Raw genomic sequence first — 21396 nt, forward strand, 5'->3', positions numbered from 1 at the left:
ATGTTACCTTTCATTATTGAAGTCATCCTCTCGTAATTCGTATGGCTTTGCTCCCTGGTAAAAATCATCAAATTTTTCGGCTCCTCATCAATGCTGGAGTCTGTCATATATATATATATATTAAAATTTGTTTTGAATCCAACTAGTAGCAAGTTATCATCTTCACTTAATAAAATTGTGCGGTCATTATTTTCTTAATAATTATTGATGGTTGAATTTGTTCAGATGATTACTTCTGTTCGTTCACCTACTCACTCCATTCTTTCACTCGTATCACATTCACATTTCATTTGTAGTTGTTCATTCAATTATAATATTTGAGATGAAATTATCACATTAATTGCATACATCTATTATCAATCTGGCTACCATAAGAGAAATGAGATTAAAAAAATGTGAATATAAAATGCGAAAGGGTTTCTCATTCCATTGTCTTTTTTATATGGGCCGAACTAAAACAGCATGGGCCATGCAAACGGCCACGGGTAAATGAAACTACAAAACCTTTATATATTGTACATAAAATCCCTGATGAATGCATGGCAATCGCAAGAAAAGAATTTAGGGCATGCTAAGGAGTTAGAATACTACAGACTTTCAACAGCCTTGTATTAAAATACTAGGTAATCGAAAATTAGATGAATGGGTGTGACTGCGAGATTCATGATAAATTGATGCAGGACTCAATAGAATCAGTCCGTATGACATGACTCATATGAACTGCAAGAAAAAATATCAGTACTGAAGTTTAGGTGACGCATAAAACCCAAATCCGTACGCTAGTTCCATCCATCCTGGTTCTGGTTGACAAAATGGTGGTATCTGAGTTGATGGCAAGGACAGAAAGTTAGAAACCGTTGATTGGAACTCGTACAAGTAATATATCTCTCTATAATTTTCCCTTAATTCCTTGATAAATATGATAATCCAGCAAACTGAAAGTGGCTTCTTACAAGGTCAATCCACAGTGAGATTGATTACTGCATCCTCTGCAATCATTTTCCCAGAAAGACAGCAGGTAAGCTCCTCCACATGCCATATCAAGAAGTAGCCATGCCCAAACTGCTCACTCCGTACTGCTTAAGCTCAACATTATTTTCGGCCAGCTGAATTCTGTCCAAACCTCTGACTCTGTGACTCACAACAAATTTTAGTTGGCAAAATAAATAGTGTTCATAGCTCGGAGGTAGAAGTCCCAATATTCACTCCTATTCGTGATGGCACCTTGACCAAATGGGTTGTGCTGAATGAACCTCTGTACGTTCTCAGCTTCAGCCAACATTTCTAAATAAACTCTGACATCACCTCCTGCACCTGCATTGTATTTAAATTTTGATTTTTTTTGCCATGGCTTACACCTTACGCTAACCAGATAACTCAAGATACAAGCAAAATAAAATAAAATAAAATAAACTCTAAAAGGAACAAAACAAACCAACTAGTAATGCAGTATTTCTACCATCTTAGATAATTTCGTTGCAAGGATAGTCATAGACTTGTGCAATCATATGTCCAAAAGATGGCCAAAAGACAGCAGCTAAAGAATATACGTAGGGTAGTCCACATTTCGTCACCATTCTAGAATGTAGAGCAATATCAGATCAAAGACTTCTTACCTAATGAATTATCACTCGGATTCTGATATTTGTATGAACAAGGGAAGATTGCTGTGTATGGCTATCAGGTAAAAGTTAAAACAAATTTTGAAAGAATTAGGGCATGAATTCAAAATCAAATGATAGAGTGATATTAATGGAGTAAAAGGAAAAAGAAAACAAGAATTCAGTAAACTTACAGGATTAAGCAATGCCTTGTAGGGAGAATCATCTAACAATACAGTATTTGACTCATTATAGTCTCCTTTAGCCCAAGGACAATTAGGATCACTGATTTCCCAAACTTTCCTCAATTCCTTGAACACCAAGGCCTTATACTTGTTTTCAAGTGCCTTAAAACTTGTTGCAGTGCAGTAGGATAAATCCTGAATATTCATCAAGGGTGGAGATTCACAAGAGCTATATTTAGAGAATTACAGTACTGTAAATGCACCAACAGGATTGGAGTGTTCCTTGCATGAACATGTGCAGTTATGTTAGACAATAATAGTATGAAAGGAGTAACATAATTTGTAAATTCCTCCTATCATGTGACAATTTACTATTACTGACAAATCTACAAAATAGTCAGGTACCTACCCAACAAAAAAGCAACTTGTGCTTCATATCTCCCATCAAGAAGTCAACCACTCTTTCCACATTTTTTCTGTCACAAATTTATATGCCCCGCAATCAGCTTATAAAACTGAATAATAGATACAGGAACACTAGAAATTGGAAGAAAAAGAAGAGCAGTAATTTCTCCAGAACACAATAGAGGGAAAACATAAAGTGAACATGAATTAACAAAGAAAGTTAGATGAAATTTGAAATAAAGATAATAAAGGTAGAGGAGTACTGGGTTCTTGAGGACCAAACCCCCACATCAAATCTCTCAAAACAGAACCTCAGAAAATCATGACAAAAGGGTCTCTTAAAAACTGAAAAAGTAAAATCACTCCAATTAGTTTGAGCAGTCTAATGATAGATGACAAGGTAAATGAGTTAACAGATGATTTGGCATCAATACTCACCTGCATGTCTTGCGATTTTTTTGTCTGCTTTACAATCCTTTGGAGGAGGAGACACTATATCTGCTAGCAGCCCATTCAAATCAAGAACAAGAAGTTTTTTTCTCAATCGACTGATAGGAGCACTAAACTGTGAGGAGAGGGAAATTCTAGAGAGGTTATCCTCTCTGTAGGAAAAAGTGAGAGTAGCATCTTGAGTTTCATCAGCTTCTGATGAGATAACTTTTTCTGCAGTATATTTTTCATCTGGTAGGCTTAAAGTTGACATGTTATTATTCTTCTGAACCATTTTAGGCAGCCTGACATCCTCATGAAGCTCATTCGCTGGAATAGTTTTCAGCTGGTTAAGCTTCTCCATCCTGTTTTTAATTTCAACACCAAAATCACTTCTTGTAGCTATTTCTGTACCCGTCTTTGTCTTTGTAATGTTAACAAATGGAGGCTGAAGTATTGATTCAATTCCAAAAAGAGTATCCTACATTTCCTTCTTGACCATTCAAACTCAAACTATTGAAAGGAGGATCATTTACGACTCTTTGAGGCTGCAGCGTCAGTTTCCACATTTGGTTGTTCCTGACAATTAGTGCACGACAAACTACAAAGAGTGAAAATTAGCTTCCAACATATTTAGCAAAAACAAACCATTCCAACTAAAAAAAAAAAAAAAAAAGTGAAAAGACATATTTGTTGGTAAAGTGTATAAAGGTCTGAGTTATATAAATCAGAACTTAGTGAACAATATACCAGGGAACTTGAGCAACGGAGGGAACCTGGAAAATCTCCTATCTAGTGCATAAGAGAGACTCTAGAATTAATTCATTGTTGCAGCTAGCAGCCTACCACACTCTTCACTATATATACACAATTCAACTTTTCTTTCTTACCCAGCCAGATACTGAAACAGCTCCTCTTCTAAACTTTTGTAAGAAGCAAAATACTACCCTCCAATCTCCCTCAAGAAACTAGTTGGTTTTATATTTCTGTCATTGTCACAGACAATATTCCACCTACATTATTATTATTGCATCCTTCGAACTCCTACTTAAAGAGAAAATGCATGCAATCCTGTTCCTACAAGAAATTCAGCCTTCTACTCCCTCTCTTTCTTTCCCTAGAATCTGGCTCCCCCATTGAGGAACATATAATCTAATTCGATTTGGTTTGTTTAGAGCGCATTTCGCAGGGTAGCTTCAGTTCCTAACAGTCAAGTTAGAACAGGTTTGGTAATAAATTTTACAACAAAACTCCACCAATTTTTATTTTCTTCCTACTGCATTTAAAAATAATAGAATGGCATTAAATACTACTTTACCCTGTTCCCAAAAAAAAAAAAAATCAGAAAGCATTAATATGAAAATTATTCAAGAAATCTAAAAAGCAAATAATATTATATGACAAAATCAGAATCGTAAAGTAAGACAATAACAAAACTTGCAAATGAAAAGCTATTAACATAATCACTGTTTGATTGCTGCTGAGAAAACCATGATAAAATAAAGAGTAAAAAAAAAAAAAAAAAAAAACTAGCGAAGAAGAAGCTATATTCATATTCGTATCATATGGGTAAATTAAAAATATATATATTTATATAAATTCTTAAAAGAGAAACAAAACACTAACCTTACCTTAACTAAGATGAAAGCTTTCAAATTTCTTCTCTTTCTTTCTGGGTCCAAACTAAAAAATACTGAATCACTACTAGCAAGAGGAGGAGAGCGAGAGAGAGAGAGAGAGAGAGAACCGAATTAATAGTTTAACTTGCTTTTTTTTTTTTTTTCCCTCTTCTCTCCCTAGATAAAACGACGTACATTACAACATAAGCTCTGGTTTGAGTCTTGACTTTACGACAAGACAAAGACAGAGACAAAAAGAGCGTACGAGGAAGTACTCCAGACGGAGGAGGAAGTTCTTCTCCGTAATGCTGAACGAATCCCACCGGGTTGGTGTTACATAACGTACTGTAATAATATATTGACACGTGGTGACGTGGAATGTGGTTGTGGTGAACGAGTCAAAGTTGAGGTTTTTGTTTGTTGACTCGTTCAAATGCAAGCGTGAGGACAGTATAGGCTAATAATAATACGAATTAGCTGTAGGTGATATAAAGAAGCATGGATTTATTGGCTGGCCCAATTAGTCCTTATAGATTAAGATTTTATGTGATCTGATCTGTTTTTTTTCAAGCAATAATATATATGGGAATTAATGGTTAATAAATAAATAAAAAATTAAAAATCATATTCATACACTATTATTATTAAAGGAGACTTGTGTAAATAAATTTAAGATGAAGAAGTGGGAGTGGAAGAGGGGCTGGCGGCAAGGGGATGTGAAAATTCAAGATTTCTTGACTAAATTGATTGGAGTTGATTTGATTGGTCCCAAGGTAAAGCAGTGGCATGTGGAAGACGTGTAGTTGGATGGTGCACCAATGAAGTACAAGCATTATCAATGTTTAATTGGTGTTGGCAATTTCAATTTGTTGTTATATGTATTTATAATTGTGTAAATAAATTTCATTTAATATTATAGCTATTTCAGTTATTTAAATTCTTATAATAGTTTAATAATAAGATTATGGGTGGAGCCATTTGAACCTACCAAATTACTCAATAAACCCACTTTTAAAAATAATTTTTTTATGATTAAAATATCTCTAAATTAAATTACAATTATGGGCATTAGAACATAATAAAAAAGAAAAAAAAAACAAATTTTTTACTCTTTGAACCCATCTCTATATTTAACATAGTTTTATTGAATTCTAATTATATTTTCATTAAATCCTAAATAATCAAGAGGTGTGATTCTTCTGTCAAGCCATATATTTTTATTAAATGGGCATGTATGATTCAATTCAGAGTAACAAAATTGGTTGTTGTTAATTTGATGGATATTGATTTTATGGAGGAACAAAACAATATTGACAATAATTTGAATCACAAACAAGTATGAATTTTTTTTATTTACATTTGATTTTTGTTTTTTTTCCGTTTATTTTCTCCATTCTTGACTCTCCACTGACACCGAGCCTTACCTTCACCAACCAAACTCAAAAATGGCTTCCGTTGCTTCAATTTCTCAAATTCAATACCCTCCAACGTGTTCTACAACCACGACAATAGCTACCCGGAAAACCCTTAATATCTTCAATACCAAAAGAGATGAGGATTGTCCAAAAATAGCTCAGCATTAATCAAATAGCCAAATATTAATCCACATGATAGCAAATATTAATTCTAGAAGTATAACATCTAACATAATTCCTTTTATGATTTCAGTTTTTTAGTCCAATATAATTTCATAAACTGATGTGGAACATGCCGAAGAGCAAATATGTTGGATGCATATGCGATGCATATGTGATGCTAACTTTAACGTAACCTGCTTCATCATGAATGTATTCTAAAATCGTCAAAAAAAAAAATTTGTTTCCTTTCCTTTTGCTTCTTTTTTTTTATTCTTTTAGAAGAATTTAATGGGTTTATAAATGAATTTAATGGGTTTAATGAGTAAAATCATAATTATTATAAAAACTGGGTTTAGTGAGGGTATATTAGGTATTTAAGTGGGTTTATTGAGTAAAATATAAAATTTCAAAATTTGACAGTGGGTTCATTTAGTAAATAATTTTATTGAGTAATTTGATGGGTTCAAATAGTCCAATCCTAAGATTAGTAAATGTGTAAATAGCTTAAAAAAAGAATCACCTGACAATTCCAACAACTCCTATTCCCCCCCCCCCCCCCCCCGGGAAAAAAAAAAGGGACGAAAAAAAACACAACGTTATACGCCAATTTAAAATACCGAAAGAAAGAAAGGAGGAAAACAAAAAAGGGGGGGAATTATGAAAACGAGTAGAGAGAGAAAGGAGGACTCAGAAACTGTTCGTTCTTTGTTCGTTCGTTCTTCTTTTAAATCAAATATCACAATCTATTATTTCTTTTCATTTATTTATTTTTCAACACCACCAACAATTAATTATAAACTTATTGTCATTAATTATAAACTTCTTTGTCAATTAATCACGCACGCCAAAAACCAAAACAACATGATCATCATCAATCAATCACTGCACGTTTCAATTTGTTGTTACGCGTGTTTATAAATGTGTAAATAAATTTTATTTAATATTATGACTATCTCAGTCATTTAAATTTTTATAATATTTTAACAATAAGATTTATCAAATATATATGATTGGTTACAAAATTCATAACACATTTTAAAATAAATTTTACAAAATATTTAACTGAATCTCTTTAAAGTTGATTATTTATACAACACAACTAACAACAATTATAGAAAAATGAGGATAACCCCTATTATTTAGATAAATTAAGCAAAACACCCCTCATATTTTTAAATATATCCAAACTCTCTGTATGTAAAATTAGGAATGACAAAATGTGGGCTTGGTCCTTAGCTTAAAAAAGGAGAAGTATAAAGGCTGGACTTGCGCTTTCACTTTTTTTTCCAATTTTTTCTAATTATTGTGAAGTTGAAATGAGCTAATAATAAACAAATTGTAATAATCAATAATGAATTAAAGAAAATAAATATTTCAAAATAAATCATAAATAAAGAAAACGAAACAAATAAAAGTTTAGATATTTATTTTTTTAATACTAGATTCTCTAATTCAAGTATTCTTTTAATTAATTTATACTTAAAATATAGTTTAGTGATTATAATTTTAGGTTTTTTATTTATTATTGATATATGATTTAGGGATTTAAGCTTTCTTCTTTTATTTTTCATTATTTTTTAAATTTTAACTTATTATTCTAATTTATAAATTTTACTTTTTCAAAAAAAAAATTGAGGGCTTGGGCCTAGCCCGAGCTTTTTTCCTTAAGCCTTTTTCCAAGTCCTCATGTGGAGGTTCGAGTCAAAGCCTATGGGAATGAGCTGGTCCGAATTGGGTTTTTTTGTCATCCTAGTTATAATAGTATTAGTTTTATATATTATTTCACTATTCTTACCATAGTCTTGATATTAACCATACATTTTAAATATTTTGGGAATTTTTTTAAGAAAATTGACTTATATACCCTTATTGATTAAATTAATTTAATAACGAAATGTAAAGTATGAAGAGAAATTACAAGTAGGAGAAATTTCATAACTACTCCTAACAATTATATAAAGTATTCATTTAAATAAATATAACAAATTTGATAAAATCTAAGCACATAATCGTTGGTTTCGTAGGATATGCATAGGCTAAACCATACCATACACGTTTTGTTGTTTACCATCATTGTTATTGTTGCTTGCTTACTTGTTTGATCTTAACTAAGGGCCATTTGATGATGCTGTGATTAAAATCACGGCCGCATTAATATTGTAATCAAACATGGATAATGTAAATGAAATATAAAACATATAAATTTAACATAAAACTTGTAAATAAACGTTACGTGTAAAATAAAACATAAATTATGTAAATATAGTATAAAACTTGCAAATGGAACTTAAAACATGTAATTTAATATAGGAGTGGTAAATTGGTGTATTATTGGCAAATAAAATAAAAATTTACAAATGTGACGTAAAACTTGTAAATCAATATTAAATGTTAAATAAAATATAAATTATGTAAACAGAGTAAGACTTGTAAATGGAAGTTAAAATAGGCAACTTAATGTAGGAGTGATAAATTGGTGCATTATTGGCAAAAAATAAAAAATAAAACTTACAAATGTGACTCAAAACTTATAAATCAATATTAAGTGTAAAATAAAATAAAAATTGTGTAAATGAAATATAAAACTTACAAATGGAAGGTAAAACAAGAAATTCAACATGAAAGGGGTAAATTGATGTATTATCAATAAACAAAACAAAAACTTATAGATGTAACACAAAACTTAAAAATCAACAATAAGCGTAAAATAAAACAAAAATTGGGTAAACGAAACATAATACTTGCAAATGGAAGGTAAAATAAGTAAATTAAAATAAGAATGGTAAATTGATATTTTATTGATAAACAAAACAAAAATTTACAAATATAACATAAAATTTGTAAACCAACATTAATTATAAAATAAAACATAAGTTATGTAAATAAAATATAAGACTTGTAAACAAAGGATAAAACAAGTATGTTAACATAAGAGTAATAAATTGGTATATCAATGGTAAACAAAATGAAAACTTACAAATATAAGATAAAGCTTGTAAATTAATATTAAGTGTAAAATAAAACATAAATTATGTAAATAGAACATAAGGTTTTTAAATGATAAGTAAAATAAATAAATTAACATAGGAGTGGTAAATTAGTGTATCATTGATAAATAAAATAAAAACTTACAAACATAATATAATATAAAACTTGTAAATCAGCATCAAGTATAAAATAAAACATAAATTACATAAATAAAACATCAGACTTGTAAATGGAATCTAAAATTAGTAAAACTAACATAAACATGCTAATTGATGTATTATTGATAAATAGAATAAAAACTTACAAATGTAAAATAAATATTGATTATAATAATAGTTACCTTATATATTTTCTAATTTTGTTTCTAAATTGAATAATGATAGTTTTGGGTTTATGAAACACAGGCGTTGATATATGTGAAATGTCATTAAGGATAAAACTTATTTTCAAAATTAAATTTTGAAAAACTATTCATTTCATAGTTTCATAGTTGTTTGTAAGATAAAATGATTTTGCATCTTTCTAAATCTTTTTGACAGTAAACCCAAATGATCTTTAAGTATTAGTACGAATCAGAATTTGAAATTACATGAAAAATTTATAAAACTGAAAAAAATTAGTTCCAATATAAGATAATCATTTTATTCTATTTTGGTCAAGAAAATTAATTTTGCTTAATTAACAGGTGTAGTAAACAAATACTATGATAGAAAATTTTTAAAAAAAATTTATGAATGTCCTAGGATGAATATATAATTAATGATTAAAACAATTTAACAAAACTGTTTCTAGTTGTTTTCAATAATTTTTTTTTCAATTGATGAGAGGTTTTTACTTTCTTTAATTAAATTAAATTAATAAACTATTTTTCATTTAGTTTAAATTTAATGTTGATTATAAGTTTCTGTTATCTTTACAAGTGTTTAGCAACTTACTAATCTTGTATTAATTTACTTATTTTCTCTTTTATTTACTAGTTTTATGTGTAATTAATAAAATGTTTGTCTATGATGGTATTGATGTCATAATTTTAATCACAACATTATAAAAAAATTTCTTAGTTAATTGTTTCTTATCAAGCAATAGCAAGTCATTTATGATATTTTTCCTATTAGGAGCATTTGCAGTTTTTCCTACTTGTAGTTTTTCCTATTAGGAGCATTTATGATATTTTTCCTACTTGTAGTTTTTCTCCATAATTTTTAATTTGTTATTATAATCATTAAGGACATATAAGTCATTTTGCTTAAAAAATTTCTAAAAAAAAAAAAAATTTTATGGCTAGCATCAAGATTAGGAGTAGGGTTTGAAACTATTTTAAAACATAAGGGAGATTTTACTTAGTTTATCCAAATAATAGGGGGGTAATCCTTATTTTACCTGATAAGTATTTTAAAAACTATACATTACCAAACTATACAACTTTTTTATTCGCAGTTGTTAATTGTTTGAAGATGCGCGCTTTCGTTTAGATGTTTAGAGAGATATATTTGTCGTCTTTGAAAGTAATTGTGGTACGTAAACATAATTAAATATATTAATTAATTAAAGCCATTCCAGTGCTCCTCCACTAGTTCTTGAGAAATGCATGAGAGCAATGACGGAGTCGTGGAATTTGCTATAGGTGGTCCAAAGTTTCAACCGGCTTCATCGGTCTTCTTATTCCGACTCCACGGAAGAGTTTGGACCACTGCTCGAACTCAACTCGATCACGCATAACACTGATGGAATTGTGAAAGTGATCAAATCCTCCTTATAGTGACTGATAAAATGTATTTATGTTGATTAGTTTCATCTTCCATGTGGTTTATATCTATCTTTAAATGAAGAAAAGCATCATTCATAATCGTATGCATGCCAAAAGATCGATTATGCCACGTTTTACTTTTAGAGGAGGATCACTAGCTAGCTAGGATAATCATGTGCACATCATCCATGCCATGATTATTATCTAACCGTCGTGCTCTCTTTTCATTATATAATTCTGCAATCTGCTACATAATATTATAATAATGTTCAGGATTCCAACATTTGAGCCCCCACTTGAATTCCAATATTATGTGTCACTCGTCTATTTGATTATTGATGAGCATAATTTATATACATATTTTGCCCTTTATTATATATTTGCTAGTTATTTTTATTTCTTATTTTTAATTAATTGTATTATTTTATTGAATAGGGAATTAATTGGAGATTATGGATAAAAAGTGCATAAAGAATAACAAGTTTGGGAAAACATCAATCAAAGCCGTGACACAATTAAGAGTTTATAGCATATGAAGCCAAGAGTAATTTGCAATCAAAAAGAATTTCAATTATTCAAGTGACCTGGACATGCATGGCATTGTAATGCATGGAAAGCAACTTAAAGGGGCCCATACTTGGCTTTTACAATTGGAAAAGGGAATCCTAGTGCAAGCTTAATTGGTGAGCACGTGAGTGAGAGCAAATAAAATTAAAAGGCCAAGCCTTTTGGCTTAAGGAAATAACAAGGTCGGTGGGGCCCATTTTAAAGAGTAATACAAAAGCAAGCTTTTGGCTTTTGGAGAGGAAAGCCGCCAGAGGAAGAGCAGTAGCAGTAGTTCGATTTCCATGGCTGGTTTTATTTATTTTGTTGCTCTCAATTCAAGTATGTTTAACTAATTTTCTTATACTGAGGTTAAGGATGAAACCTTATTCAATGAAATAGTTATCTTTTTATTTAATTAATTCCTTATATATGTTCTTTGATGATTATGATTTTTATTTCACATGATTAATTGGATGTTGATAAAATTTTTTCATCAATTCTGTCATGCATTATTGATTGTTAGGATTAATATTCGATTAAATCTATGCTTGGATTTATAAAGTTTATATATGATAATCTTTGATTCTATGTTTTTCATTAAATTGTTTATATGGAGTGCTTAGGAAACTTTGACTCTTTGTTATTCAATATGTTTACATGGGATGCTTAGATGTCATATTATTAAGCAGAAAAAGAACCTACATTAGATTTAATTACTTGGGCTTAATTGTTATATCCATGAGACGACATAGATTGATTTCGAGTTGTCACTCTAAAATTGAGGATTAATTAATAATTAGATAATTACTAGTTGAATAGTGGTGGATTCTGAAACCTTGGTAATTCTTATCTTATTGAATTCTCCTTTATTTTAATTGCTTCCTTAGTTTAATTGGTTTAATTTTCTTAGAAACTCAATTTGGTCAACTAGGTTAGAATTAATATTAATTTTAGATTTAAATTAGACTTTTCAATTTATAACAATCCATGTGGGATCGACCTCGTTACCACTATTCTATCTCTAGATTCGTGCGCTTGCAAGTATATTAAAATTTTCACAACAATTATATAGTTAATTAATTATATACAGCTACATAATTTGTAATTGGCTAATATGAGAATTAATTGAAACCCACATGTAAATGCAAATGCCCATTGGACTTTCAAGAAGAATTAATCTTCGATGCTAGCATTATTCTCGACCTATTAATCCATTATATATATATTAATTCATTGTTGATGAGGGTTTTGGATGCATTAGTTTTTTTTTTCTTTACTATAAAATTAGAGAGTTGTCCAATACAAATAATGATAATTACACGATCCAATATATTTTTTAGGTCTGAAGCCTAGTCCAATATCTATCCCAACTTGTCTGTTTTCTCAATGTATTGAAGTTGAAGTCTAATTTGAAAATCAGGAACTAAATAAAATAACAATACATGAAACTCCTACACCTACTTGACAACTCAATTAACGAATGGATAAATGTTTGTTTAGTCCATACATTATGACTTGAGTGTCTGTTTAGTTTATATATTTTAAATATGTCTTACTTTTTCTTAACTTTCTAATAATACTCTTACGACAATAATCTTGGTACTAATTAATTCATCTATTAAAATTAATTAGTAATTTAACGAATAGTTATTTATTAGCAAATTAACCAATAAATATCATTACTTAAAATAATGTTTAATATCTTTGCAACAATATTAGTAATAATTATTTAATAAAAGATAATTTATCGAGTTAATCTTAAAAGTAATATATATATATATATATATTTTTTAAAAGTTTAGTAAATTTTTTTATATTACTTTTAAGACTAATTTTAAATTAATAATTTTTTCTTTCTATTAATATCCTCAAAATACAGTTGCGGGATATCCTTATAAAAGGAGATAAAAGGCAAAGGTAGAAGCGTTACATTTTTAACATCAAGAGTATATTAAGATATTTTTAAAAAATAAAAATAAAAATTAAACAAACAGTTAAGTTAAAATATAAAAATTATTTAAATATTTACCCAATAAATAACTATTGGGGTTTTGGAAAGGAAACTGTTCATAAATCTTTCGACATGTGGATAAAGCAATATTGGAAAGATGAGAGCGATGTGATCAGTTAATTAATTGGGGGCCGGGCACATTGCTGGGGAAGTGGCGTCTAACTTAACGCATACATTAAATTTGAAAGAAAGTTGATAGTTTGTAACCACTAACCTTCCACTACCCATGAAATACGAGAGGCCAGAAAGTCAATAAATATTTAATTAAAAGAACATCTCAAATTTTGGACCCCAAAATCAGCTTTCGGTAGGATCGATCTCGTAAGGATTTGGGAACCCAAACAACGTCGTAATCATATTGTTCTATCCACCTACCACCACCAAGAAATTGAACCATAACATCAAAGCATTTCTTTCCCTTTTGTTCCTTCATTCTCCCTTACGAGAAAAAGTGATTATCAATTGAGATTTTATTATATTAGTCTTGTGCAACATTATGAAAGGTTCTCATCAAACAACTGAAAGTACATCCTTCAATTTTCTTATTCGTATTATGGGCTGGACTACCCTTGTGTCGTTTTCATCATTTACTCTTAGAAGCGTAATTATTACTTAATATCCAAAAGGTTTTCCATGCTTTGACAAAATTCTGTAATTGGGTAATTTTCGGATACCTCCCCTGAGGTTTACCCCTGCTACACTTAGAGAGAAAGTATGAATATATTGACATATAGCACCCCTGACGTATATAAGCGTTAGGGAGCCGTTTGGTTTGAAAGGGTGATAACGTAATTGTAAAATTTTACAATTTTTAAATGGTTAAGAAATAGTAAATTGATTAAACTAAACACTTGCATCCTGCACAATGGTTGCTGAACGAAACAGAATGCACAGTGACAAAGCATGGAACACAATGAAAACCAAGGGGATGGCGACCCATCTCTACTTCTTCTCATGGGTTGAGGCGACCCATCTCTACTTCTTCTCATGGGTTGACTTTCATTCCCATATAATACCCACTGGTTTCAACTTATATAAACTTAAAAGATACAGTGAGAAAAATTCTCTGAGATTAAGCATGTCAAAAACTAAATTCCGGCCACAACCGGCATCTGAGCAGTCAATCAATGGAGAACGAACCAGGTGTGTATTTCCATAAAATCTTTAAGCTTAATTTTGGTTTAATTTATTCTGGGATTCTGTTCAATAGGCTGCTAGTTTAGTTGACTAGTGAGCTTTTCTCCATGTGTCGTCGTCATCTCTTCTTCCTCTAGCTCTATTTTTAGCGGCTAAGCCTCGATCTCTACTGACCTCTTCGTCTCCACTGGAAATGCTCAGCATCTCCACCTCGGACTCTTCTTCCTCCTCGTACTTCTTCCCCTGCGATCTCCCACCCTTCTGTGTCGCCGCCGATTTCGGTTGCTGAACGTAATTTGCCACGGGTTTCCTCGGCTGCGGAGTGTCGTAGACGACTCGGCGCTGCGCTTGCTCCTTCAACGCCATCTGGAGTAGCTCGTCCTCGTCGCTGTCGCTGGACATTTTGAATTTCAATCGATTTTTGGTTTCGATCTGATGACTTTTTTCGTTTTTATGATTAATTGTTTGTTTATTTATTATGTAATTGTGATTTTGTTTGCCCTGCATGTGTTGTTATGTTCAGTTCTTATTTGGATGGTGAATGTGCTAATGTAGAAGATCTCGTAATTGTTTAGAACTTGTATAAGAGGTTTATGCTTTGTCATGAGAGAATGTAAAATTAAAAATGGCAAGGCTTGGGCTGAAACTCAGAGATATTATTCCATCATTTCTTTCGGCAAGCATAGAGTAGATATTTTGGGTACAATGTTGGGAGGTTTTCTTTCTGGTTAATGCTTGTTCTTTCAAACTGTAAGAAATAATGATAATTAGAATCAGTTTTTATGAGTACACAATCAGAATATGTGGTTCATATGGCTAGTACAAAGAGCTTCACAAGGCTAGAATGTAATACTTGCGACTAGCCAAGGTCTGTGGTTCATATGCCAGTTTCAGGAACTTGCTGCAATTGGCAAAATTGAAAGGATTGCTTATTGTATTTTTTATATTCTTGTTTGATTTTAGGAATTTAACACTGTATCATAAGCAAAGTTACTGAGATTTACACATTTGTATATGGCCAATATGCCCAAATACTAATAATAATAGCATTAATTCACTCATCAGTTATGTAATATCAGAGCTTAGCATTTTGTGAACTACTATTATCCATATATTTTTGTAAAGGCTAGTTATTTTTGTCATTGTTTATGCAGCTTGCTATACTTTGACATTGAGGCAGTGATAGATGGTGAAGTTTTTTCTGTTGGTTTAGCTATTCCAGAGCAGTATAGCTTGCACAAACTATGGGTTGATATTAGGGATGCTTGTTGGGGTCATCCTATTAGGAATGCAAATGGGATAAAGGTTCAAGTAATATTTCCTTGGCAGACTGAGCAGCAAGCAATTTTGACTGACAAAGACTTGTTAGAGGCATTTGAACAACTTAGAGTAAAGGGGTACAATTGGGCTAGGTTTACAGTGACTCCTAAGAAAGTGCTTCCAGATATAAATAGGGTTGAAAGTTCAGCAGATAAGTGCACTCAGCAATTGAATAATGATGTGGAAAGTGGAAATGAAGAGTTGTATAATTGTTATGACGCATCTGTAGATGAATTTGAAGATGATTATGAGACTGATCCACATGGTTCTGATCTGGTTAGTTCTAATCCAGATGATTATGAAGAGGATTATGAGACTGATCCACCTGGTAATGATCTTGATGACTATGAATCTGGGGATGACAGTGGAGGTGAGTCAGATGATGATGTTGTCCAAGAACAAACTTGCATTAAATATGAAAAAAATGCAGGTGGCTTTCAGTTTAATTCTGTTGGTGATGAGATATTGTTAAAGCCTGGACAGCTGTTTGTAAATGTGTGGGAGTTCAGAAAAGTGTTGAAGGTATTTGCAATTAGAAATGGATTCAGACTGAAAAGGTTGAAGAATGAAAAAACAAGGGTGACATGTGTGTGTGCTGCACCAAATTGCACTTGGAGAATCCACGCAAGCCCTAATTGGAACAGGAGATCATTTCAGATTAAAACTTACTGCCCTGAGCACACTTGTCCTAGAGTTGATGACAATTATGAGGCAACTTCAGATTGGATAGCAGCCACTTATCTACATCTGTTCAAGGCCAATCCTGAAATCAAGATTTCTGTTATTGCTGCTGCTTTGATGCAGAGATATGGAATTGAATGCAATAATCAGAGGTTGTACAGGGCCAAAAGAAAAGCACTTGAGTTACTTGGTGAAGACCATAAGACCAGTTATAGTAAATTATTTAGGTACAAGCATGCTTTGTTAAATTCCAATCCTGGTTCCACTGTCTCTATTGAAAGGGATTGGACTGGTGGTGCTGAATTTCCCACATTCAAGAGGTTTTTCTTCTGTATTGACAGTAGTAGAAGGGGATTTTTTGAAGGGTGCAGGCCATTCATTGGGGTTGATGGCTGTCATTTAAAAGGGCCGTATAAAGGTGTACTCCTAACCGCTGTCAGCATTGATGCAAACTATGGAATTTATCCTTTGGCTATGTGTGTGGTTGACACTGAGAATAATGAGTCTTGGCTGTATTTTTTGGAAAAATTATATGATCAAGTTGGCTGTAATGGTGGTGAAGGTTTATGCTTCATGAGTGATAGGCAAAAAGGTATCCTCAATGCATTAGAAAGAGTATTTCCTCTGTCGTTCAAAAGGTATTGCTGTAGACATATCTATGCAAACTTCAAGAACAAGTTTCCTGGGTTGTTATTGAAAAAAGTTTTCTGGAGGGCTTGTAGGAGTTCTAATGCTGCTGACTTTCATTCCCATATGGAAGAATTGAAGAATATAACTCCCGATGGTTATGAATGGCTAATGAAAATTCCCATTGCATGTTGGGCAAAGCATTTGTTCTCCCCACACACAAAATGCAGTCATGTCACTAATAACATGACTGAATCTTTTAATAATTGGATTAACAACTACAGAGGTTTGCCAATTGTGAGGATGTTTGAGGAGATACGAAGGAAAATTATGCGCTTAATTCACAAAAGGCATGAGGCAGCCCTTGGATGGAATGATGAGCTACCACCAGTTGTGAGAAGAAAGATAGTTGAGGGAAGAGTAGCAGCAAGATCATTGTCTATTATTTTTGGGCATAATGAAACTTTCGAGGTAGTTGAAGATGCAACAAAGATTATTGTTGTTGATTTGCCGAAAAAGAATTGTGACTGTGGTGAATGGGGAATATCTGGACTTCCTTGCAAACATGCCATTTGTTGCATAGATGCAAAGAGATACCCTGTAGAAGACTTTATACATCCATATTTGAAAAAAACAGCTTTTATTGGGACATACAAACATCAGTTTACACCAGTTCCAGATGAAAAAAAGTGGCCACTTGAACTTCACGACAATTTGCAGCCACCTACAGCCATAAGATCAGCTGGCAGACCTCAAACTAAAAGGAGGAAAGAAGCAGATGAATCTTCAACATTTAAGCGAAGTTCAAGTTTGAGGTGCTCTCATTGTGACCAGTGGGGACATAACAAGAGGACTTGCCCAAGGACAACTCGTGATAATGAGAAGAAAAGGGCTAAGAAAAGGGTTAAAGGCAAGGTAAAACAAATGTATTGAAATTATTCTTAATGAAAACTGCTCAACACATGATTTATGAACTAATCACTAATTTTCATTTTCTAGGCACCAATTAGTAAGACCAACTCACATGATTTAGGCAATCCATCTAGCCAAACGCAGTCATCTGCCCATGATAATGGTAATAATGATTTTGGAAACATTTCAAGTTACTTAATATTCTTAATTTTGTGGTTTTTATACTGAATATGCAATATGCTTGCAGGGCATTTGACTCAAGAATGATTACTAAAGTTAAAGCATCCAGCAGATTCAAGAACATAGAGCTAAAAGTATGTGACAGGACAGAGCACATATATAACCCTATACTTGATTTTTTTGAGGGGATTAGATGATGCAACACCTTTGAATTTCCAGAGCATCAATAGATGGTGTATCATCTGTTACTCACCTAACATATAGGTTTGAGTTCTTTTGATTTATATTTTGCTGAAACGTAGAGACTTTCATACTGCCAAAGATAGGTTATATATGATTGTCTTGGCTTAGTTACATGAAACTATGATGAGAGATATAACTATATATATTTATATGCTGTGCTTCTGTCATTTGTAAAGGCTCGGTGTGTTGTAGCCAAAGAATGAATGTTCAAACTGAGTTTCTGCTGGAATGACAATTATCCATATGGCCATGCTTTGTGGTTTCATATTATATATTATGCTTTGATTTAAATTTATTGCAGTTGCTTGTTGTTTTAATGTTCTGATGATATTGAGATGGAGTTAAGTGAGCTTGGAGTTGAATAAACTTGAATGAGATAATGAGCAACTGATTAAAGCTTGTACTGTTCTAAATGTCTCATGTCATGTTGTTTCCTGGAAAGCTGTAAAATATCTCTTCCTTTCAATTTCCTTTTGGTGGCTGGTAGCGGCTGTCAATGTTGCATAATGCCTACTTTGCAGCTAAAATTACACCCATTATTAAAACTATAATAGCACAAATGAAAAAGAACATGCTCAGGAAACATATTTTCATACCACTGCATTTCCCCATTGTTTTATGTGTGTTTTGCATCAGCAACTTCAAATCTGTCAACTCTTTTTGCATGTTCAGTAGCAACTCATAATTTGCTTGACATGTTCCTACACCTTCAAATATTTCACCTTTGTTGAAATCATTAGGGGATGCCATCCAGAACTTGAAGTAGCCGCAGCCATGTCTGCTGTCCATACAACAATAATATAGCTTGTTTGGGTTGTCATCCGATTCCGAAATCTTCACACTTGCTCTTTTGTTGCACTTACATATCTTATTTGCAAATCGAATGAGGTTGCCATTAATCTCATCCCTCCATCCTCTGCATTCACGGCTGCTGGATCTTGTTGTTTGTTGTGAGCTTGCTGAATCCATAACAAGCATTAGATAGTGGTGAATCTTGGCAAAAAATGACTGTTATTTGCTCTTAAATACAGCTCAAGAAGGCTGATATTACCGTTGGGTTGTTCTAACGGTAATATCAGCCTTGCTTTGTTGCTTTTCAATTGAGCTGTTGCTTTGTTGCTTTTAAATCAGCCTTGCTTTGTTGCTTTTAAATTCAACTGTCAATATACATTTTTTTTAAGGGGATCTTGGCATTTCCAGCAATCACATGAATTTTGTCTCATTATATCATTTGTTTATTGTCAAATTAAGTTATTATAAGAGTATAATATCAACCTTGTCTTTGTTCTTATGCACTTGGCGCCAAGAAGCAAGGGATGATTTGACAACTCTGTAAGGTAAGACCAATTGCCAGTTCTTGCACTGTAGAATGAAGGGCATTATTGTATTTTTATTGTCAAACCAAACGGCTCCCTAACGCTTATATACTTTCAGGGGTGCTATATGTCAATATATTCATACTTTCTCTCTAAGTGTAGCAGGGGTAAACCTCAAGGGAGGTATCCGAAAATTACCCTTCTGTAATTATTAATGTTTAACATTCACTCTTTATTTGTCGTCCTTCATTAAAGGCATATTAGATTGATTTTCAACTGCAAAGTGTATGTTATAATAGTTACTGGAAAAATAACAGCTGATATGTGATTTTATTCAAATGAAAACCGTTTTTTTTTTTTAAAAATTTTTTTAGGTCAATGATTTGAGTTTGAAGCTTAATAAAATGTTGTATCATGATATTTCCTGCTCTATACCTATCATACCTGTATAAGGACTAAGGAAGTAGATACGTTTATTGTTTTTCTATGGTTTTGAAAGAAATGTCGACTAAATGTTAAGTTGAATTATCTCAATCTTTTCTCTCCGCATAATTAATTCTTAGTTTGTTGCCAAATTAGAAAGTATTTTGATGTTAAAAAAGGAGCCTCATTTATTTTGAACGTTAAAAGAGAAGAAAATAATAGACCTACATTTTAAATGAAAGGTGCGAGAATTATCAACCTTTCATTTCTTAAAAATCATGTTTAACTAGCTATTGCATACGCTGAATCGTATACAGGCATAATTTGTTAATTAATATATGATAGAAAATTTCAATCATGAAAGCCCATATTACACGTACAACGAAGATGCCAATGCCGATTTCGTCGTATATAATTAATAAATAAATCAATAGTTGCTTTCGTTTGCCTAATTACCACTAATATACAGTTGATGATTTTGGGAAATCCTCACACCCATCGAGTAAATAGCAGCCGATGCCGATCGAAAATGCATGCCAAGATGAGTCTCAATCTTGAGAACTCAACACGTCCTTGATGTTGACGGTAGGTCAAGTCCCGCCATAACTCTGAACTCTTCTTGGAAATTAAATAATGAGTAGCGGAATTGACTGTTAGTGTACAATGAATTAGTCACGTTCATAAAGTATACTGTTTGTATTGGTTTTTACATTGACCAACCAAACAATAAAAATAGAGAAAAGGAGAATGGATGCTGGAGGTTGCCTAACCATGTTTGAGGTGTTTTTACGCAAATGGAGGAGGTTAACTATGACGAGTATAGATGAAGACGGAAGTAAACTGAGGAGAAATTGGAGTTGAATACCACCAAGATTGAACCGAACAACTCCTACAAAACAGAGCTAGATGTTAGTGTTAGAGGTGGAGCTGGTGGTGGTCGGGGACTATACTTCGAAACTTAGGTCATATTATGAAAGAGAAAAGGTTGCCTCAAGGTCCAAGAAGAACCTTAAAGCCATAAGTAATGGAGGATAAATTGTTACCATTAGAGTGATGGATGAGATCATGAATTATTGTTACCGTTAGAGTGAACATTGAGCTTTTGTAGAGTATTGGAGTGTGCCTAGGGGCCATTTGATAATTTTGTACACGTGATGCTTAATTAGTAGCTGTCCTCCTTCAAGTGAAGGCATTTGCGTAATTAGATTAGTGGTTCTTATATAGTGATATTCTTATATACCAGTTACTCTTTTGCTCCGTTACTTTATACACGTGGTATTCACTCCAACTTATAGTCCTGCTGCTTTCTGGACCACTGTAGAGGATAGCTGATGTGGCGCTTGTTCATTTGTTAACTAAGCTATCTTTCTTACTATTGGTTCCTTGTATTTAGCCAAAGGTGATATATTTTTTATTTTACAAATGATGGCATGCACTGTTCATGTGTGT

General features: G+C 32.2%; 2 protein-coding genes across 9 annotated transcripts; one reads left to right on the top strand and one right to left on the bottom strand.

Moving 5' to 3' along the window:
- Positions 1-592: 592 nt before the first annotated feature.
- Positions 593-4603, bottom strand: LOC18039003 (ubiquitin-like domain-containing CTD phosphatase 1). 8 transcript variants are annotated; one of them, XR_002904891.1, is made up of 8 exons: positions 4252-4598; positions 2630-3221; positions 2455-2536; positions 2196-2262; positions 1796-1981; positions 1617-1677; positions 954-1314; positions 593-822 (listed from the first exon to the last, which is right to left on the bottom strand). XR_002904891.1 is itself a non-coding variant. In XM_006431250.2 (7 exons), exons 2-7 carry the CDS (start codon positions 2982-2984, stop codon positions 1151-1153), a joined length of 915 nt encoding a protein of 304 aa, XP_006431313.2. In that variant the 5' UTR covers positions 2985-3199; positions 4252-4598; the 3' UTR covers positions 593-1150. The 8 variants fall into 8 exon arrangements, 6 of the variants coding, with proteins under 6 accessions (XP_006431313.2, XP_024037874.1, XP_024037877.1 ...); XM_006431250.2 differs by having other exon boundaries at positions 593-1314; positions 2630-3199; XM_024182106.1 differs by having other exon boundaries at positions 593-1314.
- Positions 4604-14870: 10267 nt separating this feature from the next.
- LOC112097424 lies at positions 14871-18052 on the top strand. The gene is made up of 4 exons (XM_024182665.1): positions 14871-14932; positions 15400-17788; positions 17873-17948; positions 18033-18052. Exons 1-4 carry the CDS (start codon positions 14871-14873, stop codon positions 18050-18052), a joined length of 2547 nt encoding a protein of 848 aa, XP_024038433.1.
- The last annotated feature ends 3344 nt before the right edge of the window (positions 18053-21396 follow it).

Source organism: Citrus clementina, unplaced genomic scaffold, assembly GCF_000493195.1.
Source record: "Citrus clementina cultivar Clemenules unplaced genomic scaffold, Citrus_clementina_v1.0 scaffold_6, whole genome shotgun sequence".
Taxonomy (NCBI): domain Eukaryota; kingdom Viridiplantae; phylum Streptophyta; class Magnoliopsida; order Sapindales; family Rutaceae; genus Citrus; species Citrus x clementina.